Genomic DNA, 22,832 nt, shown 5'->3' with positions numbered 1-22,832 from the left:
AGAGAGAACAGTCTATGACTAGGGTGGCTGGAGTCTAACAATTTTTAGGGCCTTCCTCTGACACCGCCTGGTATAGAGGTCCTGGATGGCAGGAAGCTTGGCTGGGCGGTACACACTGGGCTGTACACATTACTCTCTGTAGTGCCTTGCGGTCGGAGGCAGGCAGTGATGCAACCAATCAGGATGCTCTCGATACAAACTTTTGAGGATCTGAGGACCCATGACAAATATTTTCAGTCTCCTGAGGGGGAGTAGGCTTTGTCGTGCCCTCTTCATGTGGACACCAAGGAACTTGAAGCTCTTAACCTGCTCCACTACAGCTGGTGAGATAAGAATGGGGGCGTGTTTGGTTCTCCTTTTCCTGTAGTCCACAATCATCTCCTTTGTCTTGATCACGTTGAGGGAGAGGTTGTTGTCCTGGCACCACACGGCCAGGTCTCTGACCTCCTCCCTATAGGCTGTTTCATCATTATCGGAGATCAGGCCATTGTCATCTGCAAACTTGGTGTTGGAGTCGTGCCATGCAGTCATGCGTGAACAGGGAGTACAGGAGGGGACTGAGCACACACCCCTGATGGGCCCCTGTGTTGAGGATCAGTGTGGCGGATGTGTTGTTACCTACCCTTACCACCTGGAGGGCGGCCCGTCAGGAAGTCCAGGATCCAGTTGCAGAGGGAGGTGTTTAGTCCCAGGGTCTTTAGCTTGCCTTCCTCCCCAGATGTTCGCTGTGACAACAGTACCCCCAAGTGGCACAACCGATCGGGTATGAAGCCCCCGAATCCGGATTGGACCAGGGTTCAGGCAAACATCGACACTTAAAAATATTGTTTATACCCAAAGTTCCAAAGTGTTTCATGGGTTTCAAGAGTTGTGTCCTCCAAATGTCAGCTGAATAAAGAGTCACTGAAAATTGTGGAAATTGAAAAATTCTCCCAGTACACAATGTGATGTTCCACCCCTTCAGATGGCACTATTTCTGGAGACTCTCTGTCTGTGTCAACCAATTGCCCTGGATTATGCGAGCAGTGAAGTCAGGGTACAGGCTACAATTTGTTGTGCGTCCCTGTGCAGTGTCTGGGGCTCATGATATTGGACTACCTGGATAATTGGCTGGTGGTAGCCTAGGGAGCGGGTGGTGTTACATGCATCCATGCTGGTTTCCCATGTTCAGTCTCTGGGTTTCATAGTGGATCAAGAAGAGCTATTTGGCTCCATCTCAGTGCATTCCGTCTCAAGGTCTCGAGTTAGACACAGTCGAGAATCGTGGGTTCTTGTCCCTGTATTGGGAGGCTGGTTTTCGTGCTGCTCGGCCCAATTTTGCCTATGTCATTTTTGCCAGTGCCTGTGCCTATTAGGGATGATGGTTTCTATAATAGCAATAGTTGCCACCAGGCTGTTGCTGATGCAACCTTTCCAGTGGTAGTTAACTTCATATGGCTGCAATCCCGGTAACAGGATCGATATGACAACAGCCAGTGAAAGTGCAGGGCGCCAAATTCAAACAACAGAAATCTCATAATTAAAATTCCTCAAACATACATGTGTTTTATACCATTTTAAAGGTAATCTTGTTGTTAATCCCACCAACGTGTCCCATTTCAAATAGGCTTTTCAGCAAAAGCACCACAAATGATTATGTTAGGTCACCACCAACTCAAAGAAAAATTCAGCCATTTTTCCAGCCAAAGAGAGGAGCCACAAATAGAGATAAAATTAATCACTAACCTTTGATGATCTTCATCAGATGACACTCATAGGACTTCATGTTACACAATACATGCATGTTTTGTTTGATAAAGTTCATATTTATATAAAAAAATCTGAGTTTACATTGGCGCGTTACATTTACTAGTTCCAAAAACATCAAGTGATTTTGCATAGCCACATCGTTTCAACAGAAATACTCATCATAAATGTAGATGATAATACAAGTTATACACATGGAATTATAGATATACCTCTCCTTAATGCAACCGCTGTGTCAGATTTCAAAAAAACTTCACGGAAAAAGCAAACCATGCAATAATATGAGACGGCGCTCAGAACAATAGCCAAATTAGCTGCCATGTTGGAGTCAACAGAAACCAGAAAATACATGATAAATGTTTCCTTACCTTTGATTAACTTCATCAGAATGCAGTCCTAGGAATCCCAGGTCCACAATAAATGCTTGATTTGTTCGATAATGTCCGTTATTTATGTCCAATTAGCTACTTTGGTTAGCGCGTTTGGTAAACAATTCCAAAGTCACAAAGCACGCGTGTCCACTATAACGTGACGAAATGTCCAAAAGTTCCGTAACAGTCAGTAGAAACATGTCAAACGATGTACTGAATCAATCTTTAGAATGTTGTTAACATACATCTTGAATAACGTTCCAACCGGAGAATTACATTGACTTCAGTTGAGCGATGGAACGGAGCTGCCTCACACGTGAACGAGCGTGTTCAATGCGTGGTCACCTCATGGCAGTGGTGAATCATTCCTGTCTCCTTCGGCCCCCCTTCACATTAGAGTCATCAGACAAAGTTCTATTGACTGTTGACATCTAGTGGAAGCCGTAGGAAGTGAAAACTCATCCATATCTCGCTGTAATTTCAATGGGAGCTTGGTTGAAAATCTAGCAGCCTCAGAGAAAATCCAAACAGAAAGTGGAACTTCTCAGGTTTTTGCCTGCCATATGAGTTCTATTATACTCACAGACATAATTCAAACAGTTTAGAAACTTCAGAGTGTTTTCTATCCAATACTAATAATAATATGCATATATTAGCAACTATGACTGAGGAGCAGGCCGTTTACTCTGGGCACCTCTGTGCACCTTTCGTCCAAGCTACTCAATACTGCCCCTGCAGCCATAAGAAGTTAATAGACACTCGCTTGGATGCACCGTGCCAACTAAACCGGTCACTCCGGGTGTCCCCATCATGCCTACACCTCTGGCTCGGTGGAGGGACCCGCTCTGTTGTTGCTGGGGACCCCCATGGGTCGAGTTATATCCCGCAGTGTGATCACGACAGACGCATCCCCACAAGGGTGAGTGCGCTGTGCAAGGGCAGCTCAATTCGGGAGTTGCGGACAGTGTCGCAGAGCGGGCTGCACATCAATTAGCTGGGGCTTTTGACGGTGTACATAGTGCTCAGGCGCTTTTTCCCATTCTTGCCAGGCCAACATGAGGACCGACAGTGGTGGCATACATCAACAGACAGGGAGGGGTGCGGTCTCGGTTCCTATTGTCAGGTGTGGACTTTCCCTCACTCCCTAGGCGCCTCACAGGTACAGATATCCGGGGGGTGGTCTCTTGTTTTATCTCTTGGATGTCACTGCCGCCATTGTAGCCCACAGTGTGAAAACGGCTGTGGCAGGATAGGATCATTAGGCAGCATACAGATTGCACAATACCCGGGTACTGCAGGTCTGCCGTGGGCAATTTCAATTGGTGTCCGCTGGGGTTGGCTTGGAGCATGATTTCATGTCTCCATAGCTGTGTTGTACCGAGTTGACCGACTCAAAAGGAATGTACAGTTATGACTATAACTACTGTTCCCTGAAGGAGGGAAACAAGGTACAACACTTGTTCGGCCCCACGCCGCCCAGTTCTGGGCTCGGTGAAGAGCAGTTCTGAATTTAAGGAATTAATCCGTGCCTCGAGTTTATCACCTGTGAAAGGCGGGGCTTCCATTGAGGCACGGTGTTCATTGGCCTTGTCAGGCCAAGTGCTCGAACTCCCCCCTAGCACTCGAACCACCCATAGCTGTGTTGTACTTTGTTTCCCTCCTTCAGGGAACAGTAGGTATAGTTCTAACTGTAAGTTTTGTATAGCAGTTAGCAGCTTGCTAATCCGGTAGTATTTGAGGACAAGCAATATGCCTTTTAGGTTCTGTTGTGAGTTGTAAAAGCCTGATGTCAGAAACAGAGCAGAGGATACGAATAATCGTTTTTCCCCTGAAGCACGGGATCACACAGGAAAATGAAGAAAAGGCCAGGATGTTCCTTTCAGTTGAGAACAGAACTTCTTTTCCAGTATTAGGCCTTGAAAACTCTGTTGTGATAGCCGGTGAAGGAAAATATGTATGCCTTAGTGTCATACAACTCCTTAGTTCCATGGATTCAGACGCCAAGGTTATATTTAGCATTGCCACATAGTACAGATAGAATATCAAAACAAATGGCTGTAAAAACTAATGTGTGGCTGTTTTCTGCATCATTTTCAGGGTCGTCCGGGAGTTATGGGGCCTGAGGGGATGCCTGGAATGGCAGGATACACAGTGAGTTTCTCCTGTCTGGCTATAATAACAACATACACACACTTCTCTTTCTCTCAGTCTTTCTCTTTCTCTCCATCACTCCCTCTGTCTCTCGATCTTTCTTTCTCTCCTTCAGTCAATGTCGTTCTCGGTCTCATGCACTCACTTACACACACACACACTAACAACAACACAGGTGTGAATCTAAGTCCTGTTCTGGTGACATGTCACTCACACCAAATCATGACTCCAGAGTGTCCTTTTTGTCTATCTTTACCTCAGAGCAGTGCTTGACTTGGACAGGAGCTCACCAGAGCTGAGTACCGGCACCTCAAAATGTTCTACTGCTTGAGCTCGTGTTCCTCTTATAGAATATTAGATCATAAGTATTGTGGAGCTCCTGCACCTAAATATAAACAGTACCAGCACCCAAAATGAGTACTGGCACTTATTTCAATCCAAGTCAAGCACTGCCTCAGAGAGATTCACCCCAAAGGATCTGAGAGGATCTGACATAGCCCTTGCTCTACTTTGTTCTGTTCCTACACATCCAACTGAACACAACTCGCCCTCAGGTCATCTCTAAGTCTCTTTAAGCCCATTCCAGAGTTCCTTAAAGAGGTGGCATCCATTGCCAACTCCCCTGGCTGTCTCTTTCTGTGTATTTTTGCATTGGCTTTGAACCTTCACTCTTGAAGTGAAATAATGTGTGGATTGGAACCATCTTTTCCTCTGACAAGCAAGGTGTGGCCGTGGCCGCTGCCTCGCCTTCTGGCTTCTCTCTAGTCCAACACAAGACAACAGAACACCTGGTGTCGATTCACTACCAAGCTTGCACACACACACCCATACACCAACAGCGCTGTGCGGCTAAATACAACTAGACAACAGAACACCTGTGTCGTATCAATACCAAAACAAACAAAATGTCAAGCCAGAACAGAGAAGAAAGCCAGACTGGAAATGGTAAAGCCAAACCCCAAACTCTTAAAACCAAATTCTTTGGCACCTCAACAGCCAGCCAGTCGTCATTCTGTTTTTTTAGTCAAACACAACTAGACAACAGAATGTATCAATAACACCACAGCAAATACACACCTAGCCAATCAGGAACAAAGAACAAAGAAGAAAGGTATATTGGATATAGTCATCCTCAAACCCTTATACCCAAATCCTCTGGCAACTCAGGAGGACGCCAGGTCATTGCCAGTCTAATTCGTTTTTTTGTTAGATAACGATGTAGGGCACCACAAGTTCACGTTGTATCTATTTAGTTAGTTTGTATTGTACACTCACTCTTAGCTTGCTCACACACCCCACCCAAGTTTTTGAGTGATTTCTGAGGGCCTGCCAAATAAGTAATTATACCAGGGAAATATCTCTCCTTTGCTGTCCTTAGTGTGTTTATTATAAGGCATCATGATTAACACTGTTAACACATGTTGACAATCTACGCCATGTCAAGTTCTGTGTTATTGTACTGTCTACAGTGAGTTGCAGTATATGACTTGTCAGGTGAATAATCATGGGTTTGGTTATTCTTAGGGCCACGCCGGTAAGCCAGGATCCATTGGACCTCCTGGGCCCAAAGGTGAAAAGGTAACCTGAGTATTTGCATGTTTTTTTGTCCTCCTTCTGCACACAGTATTATATTTTTGTACAGTGCCTTCAGAAAGTATTCATACCCTTTAAATTTAAATGGATTAAATCATTTTTTTCTCTCACCCATCTACACACAGAAATATCTCATTTACATTAGTATTCACACTCAATACTTTGCAGAAGCACCTTTGGCAGCGATTGAAGCTGTGAGTCTTTCTGGGCAAGTTTCTAAGAGCTTTCCACACCTGGATTGTGCAACGTTTTCCCATTATTCTTTTCAAAATTCTTCAAGCTCTGTCAAATTGGTTGTTGATCATTGCAAAAAAAACATTTTCAGGGCTTGCCCTATATTTTCAAATAGATTTAAGTCAAAACTAGTGGCGGTTGGTGCCGTTGAAGATGAGGGAGGATGATAGATTTTTTTTATGAGCATGGCTATTATAGCATATATATATATTATTATTATATATTTTCTTTTTCCGTTATTCATACAGGTTTTTCTCATTAAGATAAAATAGATTTTTCAAGAGAGACCTGGTTCAACAGCAGCAGGGGGAACAAAGTTTCAGACAAAAAAAATTACATACACTAACATAACATTGAACAAAACTATAGACACACATACAGTAAAACAATTACATATTACGTAAAGAAAAGAAAAGAAAAAAAGAAAGAAAAAAAGCTGACCAAAAGACAATTACACTCTTCTATGATATTTACATCGACCAAGTGTTTAAACCACCAACGTGACTAATGTTCAGGAGAGAATTCCAGGACCACGGAGCTGAGTAACGATAATGAATTCTACCATAACCTGTTCTAATTCTTGGTACTGTTAAAAGCAAATGAGAATGGGACCGTAATTGATATTTATTTACTGATCTGATTAAAAAAGAACAGAGATAAAGTGACATTTTACCCAATATGGCCTTATAAATCTGTGTATACCAGCATTTAAGCCTACACAAGGTCAATGACGCCCAGCCAACGGCGCTGTAGAGATCACAATGATGTGTTAGACATTTTTGATTAGTAATGAACCTGAGGGCCACATGATATACTGAATCAAGTTCTCTCAGGATAGTGGTTGAGCCCTGCATATACAACTCTGGGAAAAAAATTAAGAGACCACTACAAAATGATAAATTTCTCTGGTTTAACTATTTATATGTATGTTATTGGGTAAAATTAACATTTTTATTTTATTCTATTAACTACTGACAGCATTTCTCCCAAATTCCAAATACAAATATTGTCATTTAGAGCGTTTATTTGCAGAAAATGACAACTGGAGGACCACCAGATCAAGACCCTGTCATGGCCAGCCCATGAGGAAGATGGAAGATGGATGGTCACAAGCCATCAAACAAAGCTGAGCTGCTTGAAGTTTTGCGCCAGGAGTGGCATAAAGTCACGCAACATCAATGTGAAAGACTGGTGGAGAGCATGCCAAGGCGCATGAAAGCTGTGATTGAAAATCAGGGTTATTCCACAAAAGTTAAAACATTAGTATTGTGTTGTTTAAAAATGAATATGAACTTATTTTCTTTGCATTATTCGAGGTCTGACAACACTGCATCTTTTTTGTTATTTTGACCAGTTGTCATTTTCTGACAATATTTTTATTTGGAATTTGGAAGAAATGTTGTCAGTAGTTTATAGAACAAAGCAAAACATTTTTTTTTACCCAAACACATACCTATAAATAGAGAAACTGATAATTTTGCAGTGGTCTCTTAAATTTTTCCAAAGCTGTATATAACATCACTAAAATCTAAAGCCGGCAGTAATGTACATCATACCAGCTCCTTCCTGGCCTCCAGAGAAAAACAAGCCTTATGCCGGTAATAAAAACCTATTTTCAGCTTGAGCTTCTAAATTCTCTACATGAACAGTGAAGCTCAACTTGTCATACACCCACACTCCCAAATATTTGTACACTTTGACCTGATCTGATTAGTTACATAGTATGTCCATCCATTAGTTACATGCCTGGCATTAGAAAATACCATGCATTTCGTTTTACCCGAATTCAGAACCAGCTTCAAATAATACAGATTCTGTTGTATGGTGTTAAATGCTCTTTGGGCATTTTCAAATGCTAAAGATAAACTACTACCACTTGAATAAAGAACAGCGTTATCTGCATAAAATGAACATCTGTTGTTTTAATATGGTCCAAAATGTTGATGATATACAAAATGAACAACAGTGGGCCCAAAATAGAATCTTGCGGAACACCTGAGCACAACTCTATGAACTCAGATTTACAACCATCCGCCATTACACATTTCGTACTATTCGATAGTTAATTTATAAACCAATCTAGAGCATGACCAGTAATTCAATAACATTTTAACCTTTGCACTAACACAGCATGGTCCACGGTGTCAAATGCCTTTCGACAAATCAATAAAGACAGACACACAATGTAACTTCTTGTCAAGAGCACAATGGATGTCATTTAAAACCTTCAATGATGCTGAAACAGTGCTGTGGCCAGACCTAAAACCTGATTGCATTCCATTTAAGATGTTGTTTTCTTGGAGGTAGGCCTTCAGCTGCCTACCAACTAAGGACTCCAGTACCTTTGACAGTACAGACAATTTTGATATGGGTCGATAGTTGTCAAGTAGCGAAGGATCACCTTTCAGGAGAAGCAGTACAAATGAAGATTTCCATAACTTTGGGATTTCCTTAATGTCAAGCATGAGGTTAAAAATACGTGTTAAGGGGGAGCAATGATTTCTTCACCTAGGTGTAGGAGGCGGGGGTCAAGATCATCAGGGCCAGGGGATTTCTTTCTATCTATTTCTTTCAGAGCTTTACGCACTTCTGAAACAGAGAAGGATGAGAAGGAGAACTCTGGTGAAGGGGTGCACAGGGGTGTCAGGTAAATTCACAGCGGGCTCATTAAGACCTTTAACCTTTTCAAATAAACTGTCTGCATCTAAAAAATGCTGATTTAAGGCTTTCAGAATAGAGGTTCTCTCAGTTACAATCTGTATGTCTACCAACAATTGTTTGGGAAGCTGTGTATCTTTTTTGCACTAAAAGCCTTTCACTACTTGCCAAAATTGGGAGGGATGATTTAAATTATATGAAGTAGATTTAAGGTAGTGGTCTGCTTTCAGTTTTTAGATTATAGCCACACCCAGATTTCGAAGACTTTTAAAAGCCATCCAATCATCCGCCGAACCAGACCCTATTGCTTTAGCCCACGGCATTTTGTTCCCTTATGTAACGATCTTCGTTGGGAGAAAGAGAGGAGGACCAAAGCGCAGCGTGGTAAGTGTTCATGATGAATATTTAATGGAACAAACCTGAACACTGAAATACAAAACAATAAAGTGAACGAACTAAAACCGAAACAGTTCCGTGTGGAATACACAGACTCGGAAGACAACCACCCACGAAACTCAGGTGAAAAAAGGCTACCTAAGTATGATTCTCAATCAGAGACAACTAACGACACCTGCCTCTGATTGAGAATCATACCAGGCCAAACAAAAAAACCAACATAGAAAAACGAACATAGATCTCACGCCCTGACCATACTAAAACAAAGAAATAACAAAAGAACTAAGGTCAGAACGTGACAGTACCCCCCCCCCCCCCCCAAGGTGCGGACTACAGCCGCAAAACCTGAACCTATAGGGGAGGGTCTGGGTGGGCATCTGTCCGCGGTGGCGGCTCTGGCGCTGGAAGTGGACCCCACTCCACCATAGTCTTAGTCCGCTTTAGTGGCGTCCTTTGAGCGGCGACCTTTGCCGCCGACCTTGGCCTGGGGGCAGCTCCGGACTGAGGGGCAGCTCCGGACTGAGGGGCAGCTCCGGACTGAGGGGCAGCTCCGGACTGAGGAGCAGCTCCGGACTGAGGGGCAGCTCCGGACTGAGGGGCAGCTCCGGAATAAATGTTCTGAAAAGATCTGATTTTCCTTGGTGTTTTAGTACCCTTATGGCACAGTGTCGCCCTGAGGTAGCAATGTGGGGGATAAAAGGAATGTTTTACTATTATTATCAGAAAGCCTAAATCTTCAAAAAAAAATAGGATGCAATATTTTATGTAGGAAAAACCTACATGTGTGCAGCAAAGGGCTAATCAAGCAACTCAATTAACTCTGCAACTCAACTGCCACCAGTTTGATGCCAAAATACACATATTGACATAGTAAAATAAATAGTGTCAAACAAAATATAAAAAGGAGATTTCATGCTGAAACCATCCTATTAAACACCAATATTTAGGATAATGTTTTACTGCTTTGTCATTCAAAATATATATATTTTTTATCATATATTTTACATGTGCCACACAGAGGGACAGATATGACACCTGTGATAATCTGAAGTACCCAAAATGACCACTAGATGTCTTGTGATAGATTACATAAAATCCTTGAAAGCAGACATCCCATTTTTATATATGTGGGCTATTACTTTATTTTAACGTGCTCCTGTTATTATTTTGGATGTGCATTAAAAAAAACATGGAACGAGAGATGAGATAATCTAGTGAAACTCGTACTTAGAAACATTTATATACTTGCTTAATGAGAACGTGCCTCACACATGCAATACAAGTTACGGGAACCAGCATTTTTTATTTGAGGAGAAGTGCGATGCGTAAAGGCCAAATACTCGTTACAGCCAATTACAACAATGTTGACTGTCAACACTCCAAACATATTGAGCAAAATCTGGATTTTTTTCTTCTTCTGTTGCTATCACTCATTACTGTAGCCTATTTAATAAACTGTAGTATCAAGCCTTAATGGACTAGGATATTCCATACCTCGAGTCGAGTTGGAGTTGAAGACAGCGCAAAGACCGTCAATAACCTGCAGAACTTGAGACATGTAGTATTAAGCCATGGAATGTCTTGATTGGCCAGTGAGTGGTCAAACCCTCGTTACCCACACAACTTGTTTATTCATCAAAACCACCGCCAGCTATTGGGCTCATAATAACAGCTGTGAAAATATTTCGGGCACACTCCTGGACCTAGTGCGTTACCACCAGAGCTTACATTTCCCATTGCATCAGGCTTAACAAAATAGAGCTCTATAAATCTTAGATCTCCGTGTTCAGCATATTCTAGGCTAAATGTCCTGAACTATGAGTTGATTACGTTTGTTGTGTCAGAGTGTGATATGCTGGCGTGTTGTGTTTCAGGGTTACCCCGGAGAAGACAGTAAGACATCAGGACCTGGCGGGCCACTAGGTGAACCAGTAGGTCTTGCCTTCTTTCAACTTATCCTTCATTTTCCTATGTGTGTGTGGCTTAGGGGTGAGTCAGAGAAGGGGGAGGGGGAACCAAAACGTCACCCTATTAAAGCATTATATAAGAGTTTTCTAGTAGTGGTGTTGCTTGAGGTATAGCTGTCTAACCATGCTGAACCGAGGCCCAAGAGAGTGGATGTCCAAAGTGGTATAGTAGATGACCCTCAGTACAGATTGTAAGCAGTGTAACCTATGAGAAAGACGGTATTGTGGGCTAAAGCCCCTAATATGACAGATACAATGGCCCTTAGTGTTTCACTCCGGCCTAAACTAAGATGATCCATGGCAGACTGTATAAGTTGAAATACAGCCGTTCCTCAAAATATTCAGAGCCCTAATGTACTCTTTGTTACAAAGCGGTCGCCCTGCTCATCTGCTGCTGCGTGTGTTTTGGCAGGGTTCCCCGGGCGAGCGAGGAGATCGCGGAGAGCCTGGAGATGAGGGATATCAGGTAAAACCAGCGTTAAAAACCACAACATCAAATGTATCACAAAATCCCTTTTCAGGTTGTTTTTCTGTTCTGCTTCCTTTCCTTTTTTTTTTGGTGCTGGGTTGAAAAGCAGGCCTGTTGAGACCACACATGCATATCTGAGACACGGAGCATCCCGGATTACTGAATTCCTAGGGATAAGCCAGGAGGAAATCTGGTGCTATTGGCATAGACACTGAAAACTCACACTGATGAAACACACACACACACACACCGTTCAGGTCAGGTGTGAAGTTAGCAGTACAAGATGAAAGTCGTGGAGAGTGGAATCCCAGAATCCCCTGCGGCACGTTTGCCAGAGTTCTCCCCTCCTATAAACAGTTTCCCAAAACGCAGCCCTCCTCGGACAGACAGCCAGAGAGAGAGAGAGAGATGGCTTTAAAGGCCCAATGCAATGAGTAACAATTAAGTAGCTAACTGTGATTGTTTTCAATCAAAATGGCCAAAAGGAAGAAAATAAATGCTTCTTAGCAAGAGCAATTTCTCAAGCAAGAATTTTGCTCAGACTGTCTGACTGGTCTAATTGGGGAGGGGAAGAAAGACACATAGCTGTTATTGGCAGAGAACTCTCTTTCCTATTGGTCTATTAACTAATTTACCGCCTGGTGATGACACCAGGCAGGCCAAAACTCCATCCCACCAAAACAGGCTGAAATTTCAGGCAGTCTTTTCAAACAGCTCGTACACTAAAAGAGCATTATCATAATTTTCACATTTTCACAGTATTATTCCAACCTCGTTTGGAAATATACTAGATATAAAACACAGGAAAGTTTTTGAGTGCACTGGGCCATTAAGCATTTATAAGGATTTTTCTGCTGAACTGGATCTGGGTACAAAGTCACAGTGGCTAATCTTTATTTGGCAGTTGTTGAGAGGCTTGAGAGACTTTCAGGATTCCATTAAACTTAAGGTCCTTAACTCTACCTGTGTGTGTGTGTGTGTGTGTGTGTGTGTGTGTGTGTGTGTGTGTGTGTGTGTGTGTGTGTGTGTGTGTGTGTGTGTGTGTGTGTGTGTGTGTGTGTGTGTGTGTGTGTGTGTGTGTGTGTGTGTGTGTGTGTGTGTGTGTGTGTGTGTGTGTGTGTCCACGGCCGGGTCGACCTATGGGACTTCCCCCCACTTAGTGGTAAATTTATAGAGCCCATTTAGTCTGAGCCTCCTACAGCCCACTGTAATAAAATATGTACCTACACAACTTGGCCTGGGAAGTACAGTACTAAGTGGGTTTGTTATTCTTATGGTATGCAACTTGGAGGACTATATGGTGCTTACTGCTGTTGAAAGAAATACCGATACTTGCACACTGTTTAACGCTCCCACATTGTTAGTGTGAAACATTTCAAACTGAAGGACCAGGCTTACCTCTGATAACCTTGTGTAGCACATAGTGGAACAAGACACAGATGACTGACCCCTGACCCCTGGCTGTCAGTAAATGACCTGACTTAATCTCCTCGTTTATATACCCAGTTGAAGTGACTTTGTAGCTGTAGTGTTTCACCCGAATATAATGTGTTTGTCTCATTGTTGTTTTCAGGGTCATATTGGTACCTCTGGACATCGTGGGGCTGTTGGCGCGCCAGGCCTTCCTGTAAGTCCAATACAATAGTCTGTGTATGTCTTATCAGCATCGATTTCTGTGTCACATTTTGCACATTGACATAAGAATAAATCAAATAAGTGTGATTTTGTTGTCTAGGGAACACCAGGGGAACCTGGAGAACAGGGCCCAATAGGAGAAATGGGAACTCAGGTGCGTGTGTGTGTGTGTGATTATTTGTGAATCCCTGTGTCTGATTCATGCTGCTCCAGGCTTGGGGAAAGGAAAGGACAGAGTTTGTTAAATCATGTTTCCCTAGATCTCTAAATGAACTGTTGGTCAATAAAGTGTTATCACCAGGCTACTGCAGAAGCCTTCCTACAGGCTTCCTTGGCTCTGAACACCACAAGGGTTAGGTTAATAAGCAATCACCTGTCAGTACTATGATAGAAGAGGAGACACTCACTTCCAAACTGTAGTTTCTAACATGATAGCCGTTAGATAACCTGAGAGGTAACTGGTTTTAACCTATCATTGTTTTTGCTCTCGATCAACAATCTGAAGTGCCAGCGCGTAAGCATTCTCTCGGTTCTGCTACCTTCTCATAACAGAAAACATGAAGGGAGAGACAAAAACTTTTTTATTACCATGAAATCAGACTGGGCCAAAACAATGCAGACAGACTTGAACATCGGTGTCTTTGATATTAGAGAAAGAGGAATGAGGAATGAAGGGAAAGGGGGGGGTGGGGGGGGTGGAAGGAGAGGATTGTTTGTTTGGCCACCCACTGTGCACTTCATGCTTCAAAGTGTTCTGTCTGATTTCCACAAGGGAACTCTTCATTTTCTTATTTTATTCTCTGAAAAGGGAAGGCAAGCTTGAGAATATATACTGGAATGCAGAAAGTTGGCATCAGTTAAACTTTTGGGAAAATGTAATTACTTCACTTCAAGTCTGAATTACTTCACTTCAAGTCTGAATTATTTTATTTCATGTCTGAATTATTTCACTTCAAGTCTGAATTATTTTAACTGCAGCTTAATAATGTGAAGATACATTTTCAGCTGTGAAAATGATTATTTCTTACATAATGTTGATGTTCATGGAATGTAGCTCTTTATGTACAAGTATATTATTCTTTGATCTACATATTTCCTAACACAAGCTGAGTTATCTACACACTGTACCTAGTTCTAAACACCTTTGACTTGTTAAGACATGTGAGTTGGCCTATTTGCCTATTTTATCAGATTGAGTGGATACCGCATAGAGAGGACTCCTGTGAATGTATTCACCTTGGTGTGGAGTTTTGAATAGAACCTGAATGTGGTCTTCAGATATTGCATGCACGTTAGGCCTTCTTAGAAATATATACCTTACTAGAGTAACACAAGACTAGAGGTCCATGAGTTAAACATGCACTACACAGAACTGTATATATATACACGTCCATTTAGTTTATAGTAAAGAACTAAGCCTAAAGTAATCACACACGATACCAAAAAATATATATTTTTAAAGGATTTGTTTTTATTGGTTACTGAACAGTTGGAATGTGTGCACGCATGTCTATGTCTATGTTTGTGTGAGTGTGTCTGTCTGTCTGTCTGTCTGTCTGTGTGTCTGTCTGTGTCTGTCTGTCTGTCTGTCTGTCTGTCTGTCTGTGTCTGTCTGTCTGTCTGTCTGTCTGTCTGTCTGTCTGTCTGTCTGTCTGTCTGTCTGTCTGTCTGTATGTGTATCTGCCTATGTGTATCTGCCTATGTGTATCTGTGTGTCTGTTTATGTGAATATCTGTGTGTCTGTTTATGTGAATGTGTATATTATTAGATTGTGTGTCTGTGTGTGTTTTTACAGGGCTTAGAAGGAAAGAAAGGAGTGAGTGGCCTGACTGGGACCGCTGGTGTTGAGGTAAGTATCACATCCCCACAGTGCAGAGTGGACATAGACTGAAGGAGATGAGAGAGATGTAGAGAGGTGCAGAGGGAGGAAAGAGATATACTGATCCGTACACTCTGTACTACAGTACTACAACAAACAAACCCAATGCAATAAGTTGCGTGGAGAGGACATTTACATCGTTATGGACTGCTTTGTATGGGGGAGAAACAGGGTGAGAGAAGCGGAGAGGGCAAGAGAGAAACAGGGAAGGAGAGATTATGGGGGGAGGTTGTGGAGTGATGGAAACAACACAGAAAGAGTTATTGCGGAGAGCATGCTGAGTGATGGTATTTACAGAGCACTCCATAACTATGTCCAGAATGTACACTACTGTTCAAAAGTTTGTGGTCACTTAGAAATGTCCTTGTTTTTGAAAGAAAAGCAATTTTTTTGGTCCATTAAAATAACATCAAATTCATCAGAAAAACAGCGTAGACATTGTTATTGTTGTCAATGACTATTGTAGCTGGAAACGGCAGATTTTTTATGGAATATCTACATAGGCGTACAGAGGCCCATGTTCCAGTGGCACGTTGTGTTAGCCAATCCAAGTGTATAATTTTAAAAGGCTAATTGATCATTAGAAAACCCTTTTGCAATTATGTTAGCACAGCTGAAAACGGTTTGAGCTGATTAAAGAAGCAATAAAACTGTCCTTCTTTAGACTAGTTGAGTATCTGGAGCATCAGCCTTTGTGGGTTCGATTACAGGCTCAAAATGTCCAGAAACAAAGATCTTTCTTCCCGAAACTCATCAGTCTATTCTTGTTCTGAGAAATGAAGGCTATTCCATGCAAGAAAAGGCCAAGAAACTGAAGATCTTGTACAACACTGTGTACTACTCCCTTCACAGAACAGCGCAAACTGGCTCTAACCAGAATAGAAAGAGGAGTGGGAGGCCCCGGTGGACAACTGAGCAGGAGGACAAGTACATTAGAGTGTCTAGTTTGAGAAACAGACGCCTCACAAGTCCTCAACTGGCAGCTTCATTAAATAGTACCCGCAAAACACCAGTCTCAACGTCAACAGTGAAGAGGCGACTCAGGGATGCTGTTTCTCAAACTGATATAGCTGATATATTAAAGTGCTGTACAGAAACCCAGCCTAAAACCCCAAACAGCAAGCAATGCAGGTGTAGAAGCACGGTGGCTAGGAAAAACTCCCTAGAAAGGCCAAAACCTTGGAAGAAACCTAGAGAGGAACCAGGCTATGAGGGGTGGCCATTCCTCTTCTGGCGGTTCCGGGTGGAAATTATAACAGAACATGGCCAAGATGTTAAAATGTTCATAAATGACCAGCATGGTCAAATAATAGTAATCAGAGTGAACAGGTCAGGGTTCCGTAGCCGCAGGCAGAACAGTTGAAACTGGAGAAGCAGCACGGCCAGGTGGACTGGGGACAACAAGGAGTCATCATGCCAGGTAGTCCTGAGGCATGATCCTAGGGCTCAGGTCCTCCAAGAGAGTGAAAGAAAGAAAGAGAGAAAGAGGGAATTAAACTTGGAATTAAACTTGGATAAGCTAACACCATGTGCCATTGGAATAGAGTAGTGATGGTTGCTGATAATGGGCCCCTGTACGCCTATGTAGATATTCCATAAAAAATCTACCGTTTCCAGCTACAATTATCATTTCCAACATTATCAATGTCTACACTATATTTCTGATCAATTTGATGTTATTTTAATGGACAAAAAAAATTGCTTTTCTTTCAAAAACAAGAACATTTCTAAGTGACCGCAAACTTTTGAACGGTGGTGTATACTCTCCATGAAGTAACCTTTCATTGGGTTTGTTTTGTTGAAGTAGCAAGACAGAATGTTCAGCGCAGTATACAGCATAGTCAGTCTGTACAACATTAGAACACGGCAATAGGTTGAGGTCGAAATGAACTTCCCTTTATTTTCCATAAAACAGTTATAGAACCCAGTCCATCACTGCCAGTCAGGAATGCATCTCTTAATTCCAGATGTCTCTGAAGGTAGATGTATATACAGCCAATTAATGGGGGAGGAGGCACTGGGGGGACTGGAAAAGGTTGGGAGATGAGAGGGTTAGTGTGTCGTAGCATAGGTGGTTGGATCAACTGCACTAGTGATACGTGACCTTGTCTGGCTGAGACCTGAATATTCAGGTTAGCTCCCATAGCTAATGCCTTTACAAGTATTTCCATGGAGACTTGACAGATTGAGTCTGATATTGTTGTTTTGTATTTCCCAGGGGGCCATTGGTTTACCTGGACCCAGAGGCATGGAGGGATACGCTGGAACTGACGGTCTCCCAGGACTAGTTGGGTTACCAGGTTTTCCAGGGAAGGCTGGGCGACAGGTAGGCATCATATCCCAAAAAGATCTCATAGTTTCCCTTCGAAATTCAACATACTATGGATGAACGTCTATTTTTGACGCATTCATTCTGCATGGTTACAGAGTTAATTCCACATGGTTACAGGGTTAATTATGTGTGGTTACAGGGTTAAAACAGAAACAACTCAAAGGGTTAAGTTTAATTTCAAGTGGTTAAGATTAGGGCTATGGTTTGGGGAAGGTTTAAAACAAAATTACCATCAGGTATCATCAATATTCTCAGTATTCTCACGGCTTGCTAGAACATTGTGAACTGCCATGGCGCAGGGGTCTAAGCGGCGCAGGGGTCTAAGCAGTGCACACTGGCTCCACACATCTAGAGTTCGCTCCCTGTGCTGGGCAACCATCTTTTACGGTGAGCGCAGAGGAATGCATATATCGACGGTCTCGGGACCTTTTCAAATGTCCGAAATCGCAGTGATCAGTCTACATATCCTGTCCCTCACACACACACACACACACAAACACCCTAGTGGAGGCTGGTGGGAGGAGCTATAGAAGAACGGGCTCATTGTAGTGGCTGGAATAGAATCAATGGAACGGAGTCAAACATGTGGTTTCCATATATTTGATGTGTTTAATATCGTTCCATTGATTCCATCCCAACCATCACAATGAGTCCGTCTTTCTATAGCTCGTCCCACCAGCCTCCTCTGACACACACACACACACACACAGTCGCAAAAACAATCAAGCGCTATGATGAAACTGGCTCTCATGACTACCGACACAGGAAAGGAAGACCCAGAGTTACCTCTGCTGCAGAGGATAAGTTCCTTAGAGTTAACTGCACCTGAGATTGCAGCCCAAATAAATGCTTCACAGAGTTAAAATAACAGACACATCTCAACGTCAACTGTTCGGAGGAGACTGCGTGAATCAGGCCTTCATGGTCGAATTGCTGCAAAGAAACCACTACTTAAGAACACCAATAAGAAGAGACTTGCTTTGGCAAAGAAACACGAGCAATGGTCATTAGAATGGTGGAAATCTGTTTTTGGTCTGATGAGTCCAAACTTGACCGCTGTCTCTTCGTGAGACGCAGAGTAGGTGAAGAGATTATCTCCGCATGTGTGGTTCCCAATGTGCAGCATGGAGGAGGAGGTGTGATGGTGTGGGGGTGCTTTGCTGGTGACACTGTCCGGGATTTATTTAGAATTCAAGGCACGCTTAACCAGCATGGCTACCAGAGCATTCTGCGGCAATACGGCATCCCATCTGGTTTGCGCTTAGTGGGACTATCATTTGTTTTTCAACAGGACAATGACTCAAAACACACCTTCAGGCTGTGTAAGGGCTATTTGACCAAGAAGGAGAGTGATGGAGTGCTGCATCAGATGACCTGGCCTCCGCAATCACCCGACCTCAACCCAATTGAGATGGTTTGGGATGAGTTAGACCGAAGGAAAAGCAGCCAACAAGTGCTCAGAATATGTGGGAACTCATTCAAGAGTGTTGAAAAAGCATTCTTCATGAAGCTGGTTGAGAGAATGCCAAGAGTGTGCAAAGCTGTCATAAAGGAAAAGGGTGGCCACTTTGAAGAATCTAAAATCTAAAATATATTTTGATATGTTTAACACTTTTTTGGTTACTACATGATTCCATATGTGTTATTTCATAGTTTTGATGTCTTCACTATTATTCTACAATGTAGAAAATAGTAAAAATAAAGAAAAACCCTTGTAGGTGTGTCCAAACCTTTGACTGGTTGTGTATATATATATATAAACACACACGCACACACATACACAGACAGAATGGGGCCCTATAATCTGTCCCTGAACCAGAATCTCGACTCTTGCCATTCACCAGTTTTTCAAGCTTAATATTGTCAAAATACGTTCAGTACTTACCATAGAAGGGAGTTTCGCTATCTTCATTACTGTCATTACGGCCGGTATGTACTTCCAAAAAATGTGTAAATAAAAAGTTACATGCATCTGAAAAAATGTATTGTCTGGAAAGAATCCATGTATTGTTTTTGACCAAGTGCGCGTGCACCAAATCCAACTCTTCTGCACCTCCAATAAAATCACTCATTACTGCCACACACAGGTGGGCTGATCCAGCCCAATATAGGGTATGTTTTTACAGTGATTGTATATTTCTAGATAGGCTTTATTCCGTGTATTTTATTTCCATTACTAATATTGCAGAAGAGGTGCGCAAAAACACGATTTAGATTCTTTCCAGACAAAGCCTTTTTTTCAGTTGCACGTACCTTTTTATTTAGACCTTGTTTGGAAGTACATACTGGCCATAATGGCAGTAATGAAAATAGTTGCTCATCGAAGCTCCACTCTTTGGTAAGTACCAAACGTATTTTGCCATTATTACGCCTGGAAAGCTGGTGAATGGCAAGTTGAATGGATACTTCCTGAGTTTAAAGGAGAATCGCCATATTCAGCGTCTCCTATAAACCCAAATTCTGGTTCAATCTAGCCCTAAATAAACTCTTGCCCTTTCCATGCTATACAGTAGGTCACAGTAAATCAGGGGCTTATTGCATTGAGTAATTTAACTTTTGAGAGCCATTCTCTCAGCATGGTTAAATCTCTGTGGCTGACAGGCTGACACGCTGTCTGAATCCGAGTGATTTTTACGATCCACCTTTTTAATTAATTTTTACCTTTAAAACCTCTTAAGGATAGGACCTTTTTTATTAAAAATTTCCGTTTAAAATTACAACCAAATCTAACTGCCTGTAGCTCAGGACCTGAAGCGAGGATACATATTTGGGGCACCCGAGTGGCACAGCTGTCTAAGGCACTGCATCTTAGTGCTAGGCGTGTGTCACTACAGACCCTGGTTCGATTCCAGGCTGGATCACAACTGGTGATTGGGTGGCACACAATTGGCCCAGCGTCGTCTGGATTAGGGTTTGGCCGAGGTAGGCCGTCATCGTAAATAAGAATTTGTTCTTAACTGACTTGCCTAGTGAAATAAAATACAATTTGAAAGGAAACACTTTGAAGTTTGTTGGAAATATGAAATTAATGTAGGAGAATATAACAAATTAGATCTGGTAAAAGATAATACAAACCCAAAAAATACATTTTCTATTTAAATGTTTTGCATCATCTTTGAAATGCAAGAGAAAGGCCATTCATTCAGATAGGAGTCTAGGTGTAATTTAGATTTTGGCTACCAGATGGCAGCAGTGTGTGTGCAAAGTTTCAGCCTGATCCAGTGAAGAATTACATCACTATATCACTAATATTTTGTATCAAGTCTGCCAGTAGTTTGCCCAAATGTGCCGAATTGGTCAATTGATACATTTCAGGTACATAACTATAGAGAACATACAAAAATGCTATGGTAATAAAACATTTAAGTTTACACACTCCCAGGAATGTCCTACATGATAGATAATTAGCTTCCCTACAGAAAAGACACTCAACTTCACACATCTAGATGGCCGGGCAGGGGGGACGTGGGGCCAGAGACAGCAGGGGTTCAAACTATAGAACCCAGTTTCTACATTTTAATATAAAAATGGATTTTATCAAACATAACTATGCTACATGTTATCTCTGGGACCCTCAGGATGACAAATCAGAGCAAGATTACTGAGTGTAAATTCATTATTTACCTTCAGTGGTGAATGTATCAAACCAGTTGCCATGATAAAAGTGTTTTGTTGTTGTGCACTCTCCTCAAACAATAGCATGGTATTTTTCCCATGCCTCCTTGCTCAAAAACCTCACTCGTCTATTTCTCCTGCCACGTAACACGTAATCACAACACTAGCTATGTCACAGGAAATCTCCAACAAAGGACAAACTAAAGAATGTACCGAATAAAATTATGAGATTATCCCATTATTAAGTAGATTAAGACAACACATTAGAAATGTGAGTGTGGCTAGACTGCGATCAGGATGAAAGACTCCTGTAATCCATTAAATCCACATATCACAGGATAAATTTAGCTTTTAATGGATTCAATATGGCTGACCCTCCCATCTCCCTCTCCTTCTGGACCCGTATTCTTATAGTGTCTCAGAGTAGGAGCACTGATCTAGGATCAGGTCCACCCTGTCCAGTAATTATAATCTAAAAGGTGAAACTGATCCTAGTTCAACACTCCTACTCTCTGAGATGCTTTATGAATACGGGCCCTGCTCCCACCAGCTGTGTTTAAAGTGCTGAAGGATATTCGGCAGAAAATGACTGGTCATTAAATGGCTTATTTGATTTGTTTGGGTTTCTGTGGTCAGAGCTCAATGGGATTCTTTATACTAAAGTCTGCAGCGCCGGCGGCCCTGAGTATGCAGGGATTTTATGCATGATGTCCTTTCCCCTGCTCCCCAGACAGCCAGACCGGCAGTGTAGGCCCTTCAGTATTAGCCACCCTGTCTGTCAGTTACATAAGAAGCAGGTCTGGTAGCACAGAGGCAGTTAGGGAGGGACGTATTTACGGTGAAAACACACAAACTCTCTCACACAGAGAGGGAGATCCCAGCAGGAAACAGCCATGGTAATTTTACACACATAGCTACAATACTGTACATGACTGCTTCAGCTACCCTGGAGGGACAGACTTACCGGAACGTTTTACAGTACACTCTGTCCCCTTCCTCTTCCTCCTCCTCCTCTACTTGTTCAACTCTTCATCACCATCATCGCCATCTTCTTCATCCTCCACCTCTTCTTTCTTCCTCTTCTTCTCCACTTCTTCCTCTCCCTCGGTGTACATGTTAAGAATTGGTTGAAATGCATAACCAGTGAAAGGTAACCCTCCTGGTCAGCAGCTGTTTTTACATTTACATTTACATTTAAGTCATTTAGCAGACGCTCTTATCCAGAGCGACTTACAAATCGGAAAGTTCATACATATTCATCCTGGTCCCCCCGTGGGGAATGAACCCACAACCCTGGCGTTGCAAGCACCATGCTCTACCAACTGAGCCACACGGGACCGTGTGGCTTTTTATTGGAGCCTGCTCTCTGTGGGTCTAACCTGTGTCAGAGCCCTTGTTATTAGTGAAAAATAAGCAGGAGACTGATGAGGACCATAGCATAGACCAGCCTCTGTGTCCCGCTGACCTGACCACCATCCCCCAGACCTAGTATCTTCTTACTGACAAAACAGTATGACCACTAGCTGTCTATCACTCTGTCTTTCTCTGTCTCCTTCTGTCTCTCTCTCCTCTCTGCCACTCTGTCTCTCTCGCTCAGTCTCCCATGCCTCCTTGCTCAAAAACCTCTCTCATCGTCTCTCCCTCATTCATTCCATTGGGTGCAGGTGGGACATTAGTTGCTCAAGCCTCTTAGCCAGAGTAGTAATGCTAAAAACAAAGAGGTTTATGTATTACAGTTATTTGACATTTGACCTAATGCAGGTGGGTTAACATGTCTGGTTAAGAA

The 22,832-nt window shown here is 42.4% G+C and overlaps 1 protein-coding gene across 2 annotated transcripts in view; it reads left to right on the top strand.

The window, feature by feature from the left end:
- LOC139578714 (collagen alpha-1(XXIV) chain-like) overlaps positions 1-22,832 on the top strand; it is a 179,923-nt gene that overhangs the window by 144,160 nt on the left and 12,931 nt on the right. For both annotated transcript variants that reach the window (XR_011675599.1, XM_071406673.1), the window contains exons 40-47: positions 4,215-4,268; positions 5,793-5,846; positions 11,024-11,080; positions 11,529-11,582; positions 13,159-13,212; positions 13,321-13,374; positions 15,016-15,069; positions 17,318-17,425. Coding sequence is in view for 1 of the 2 variants with exons in the window: in XM_071406673.1 (XP_071262774.1) it covers positions 4,215-4,268; positions 5,793-5,846; positions 11,024-11,080; positions 11,529-11,582; positions 13,159-13,212; positions 13,321-13,374; positions 15,016-15,069; positions 17,318-17,425 (489 nt within the window). In the remaining variant the exon portion in view is untranslated. The remainder of the gene's footprint in view (positions 1-4,214; positions 4,269-5,792; positions 5,847-11,023; positions 11,081-11,528; positions 11,583-13,158; positions 13,213-13,320; positions 13,375-15,015; positions 15,070-17,317; positions 17,426-22,832) is intronic.

Source organism: Salvelinus alpinus, chromosome 6 (assembly GCF_045679555.1).
Source record: "Salvelinus alpinus chromosome 6, SLU_Salpinus.1, whole genome shotgun sequence".
In the NCBI taxonomy this organism is placed as follows: Eukaryota; Metazoa; Chordata; class Actinopteri; order Salmoniformes; family Salmonidae; genus Salvelinus; species Salvelinus alpinus.
Note: the sequence above shows the minus strand (reverse complement) of the source record. Positions and strands in the feature narration are given on the sequence as shown.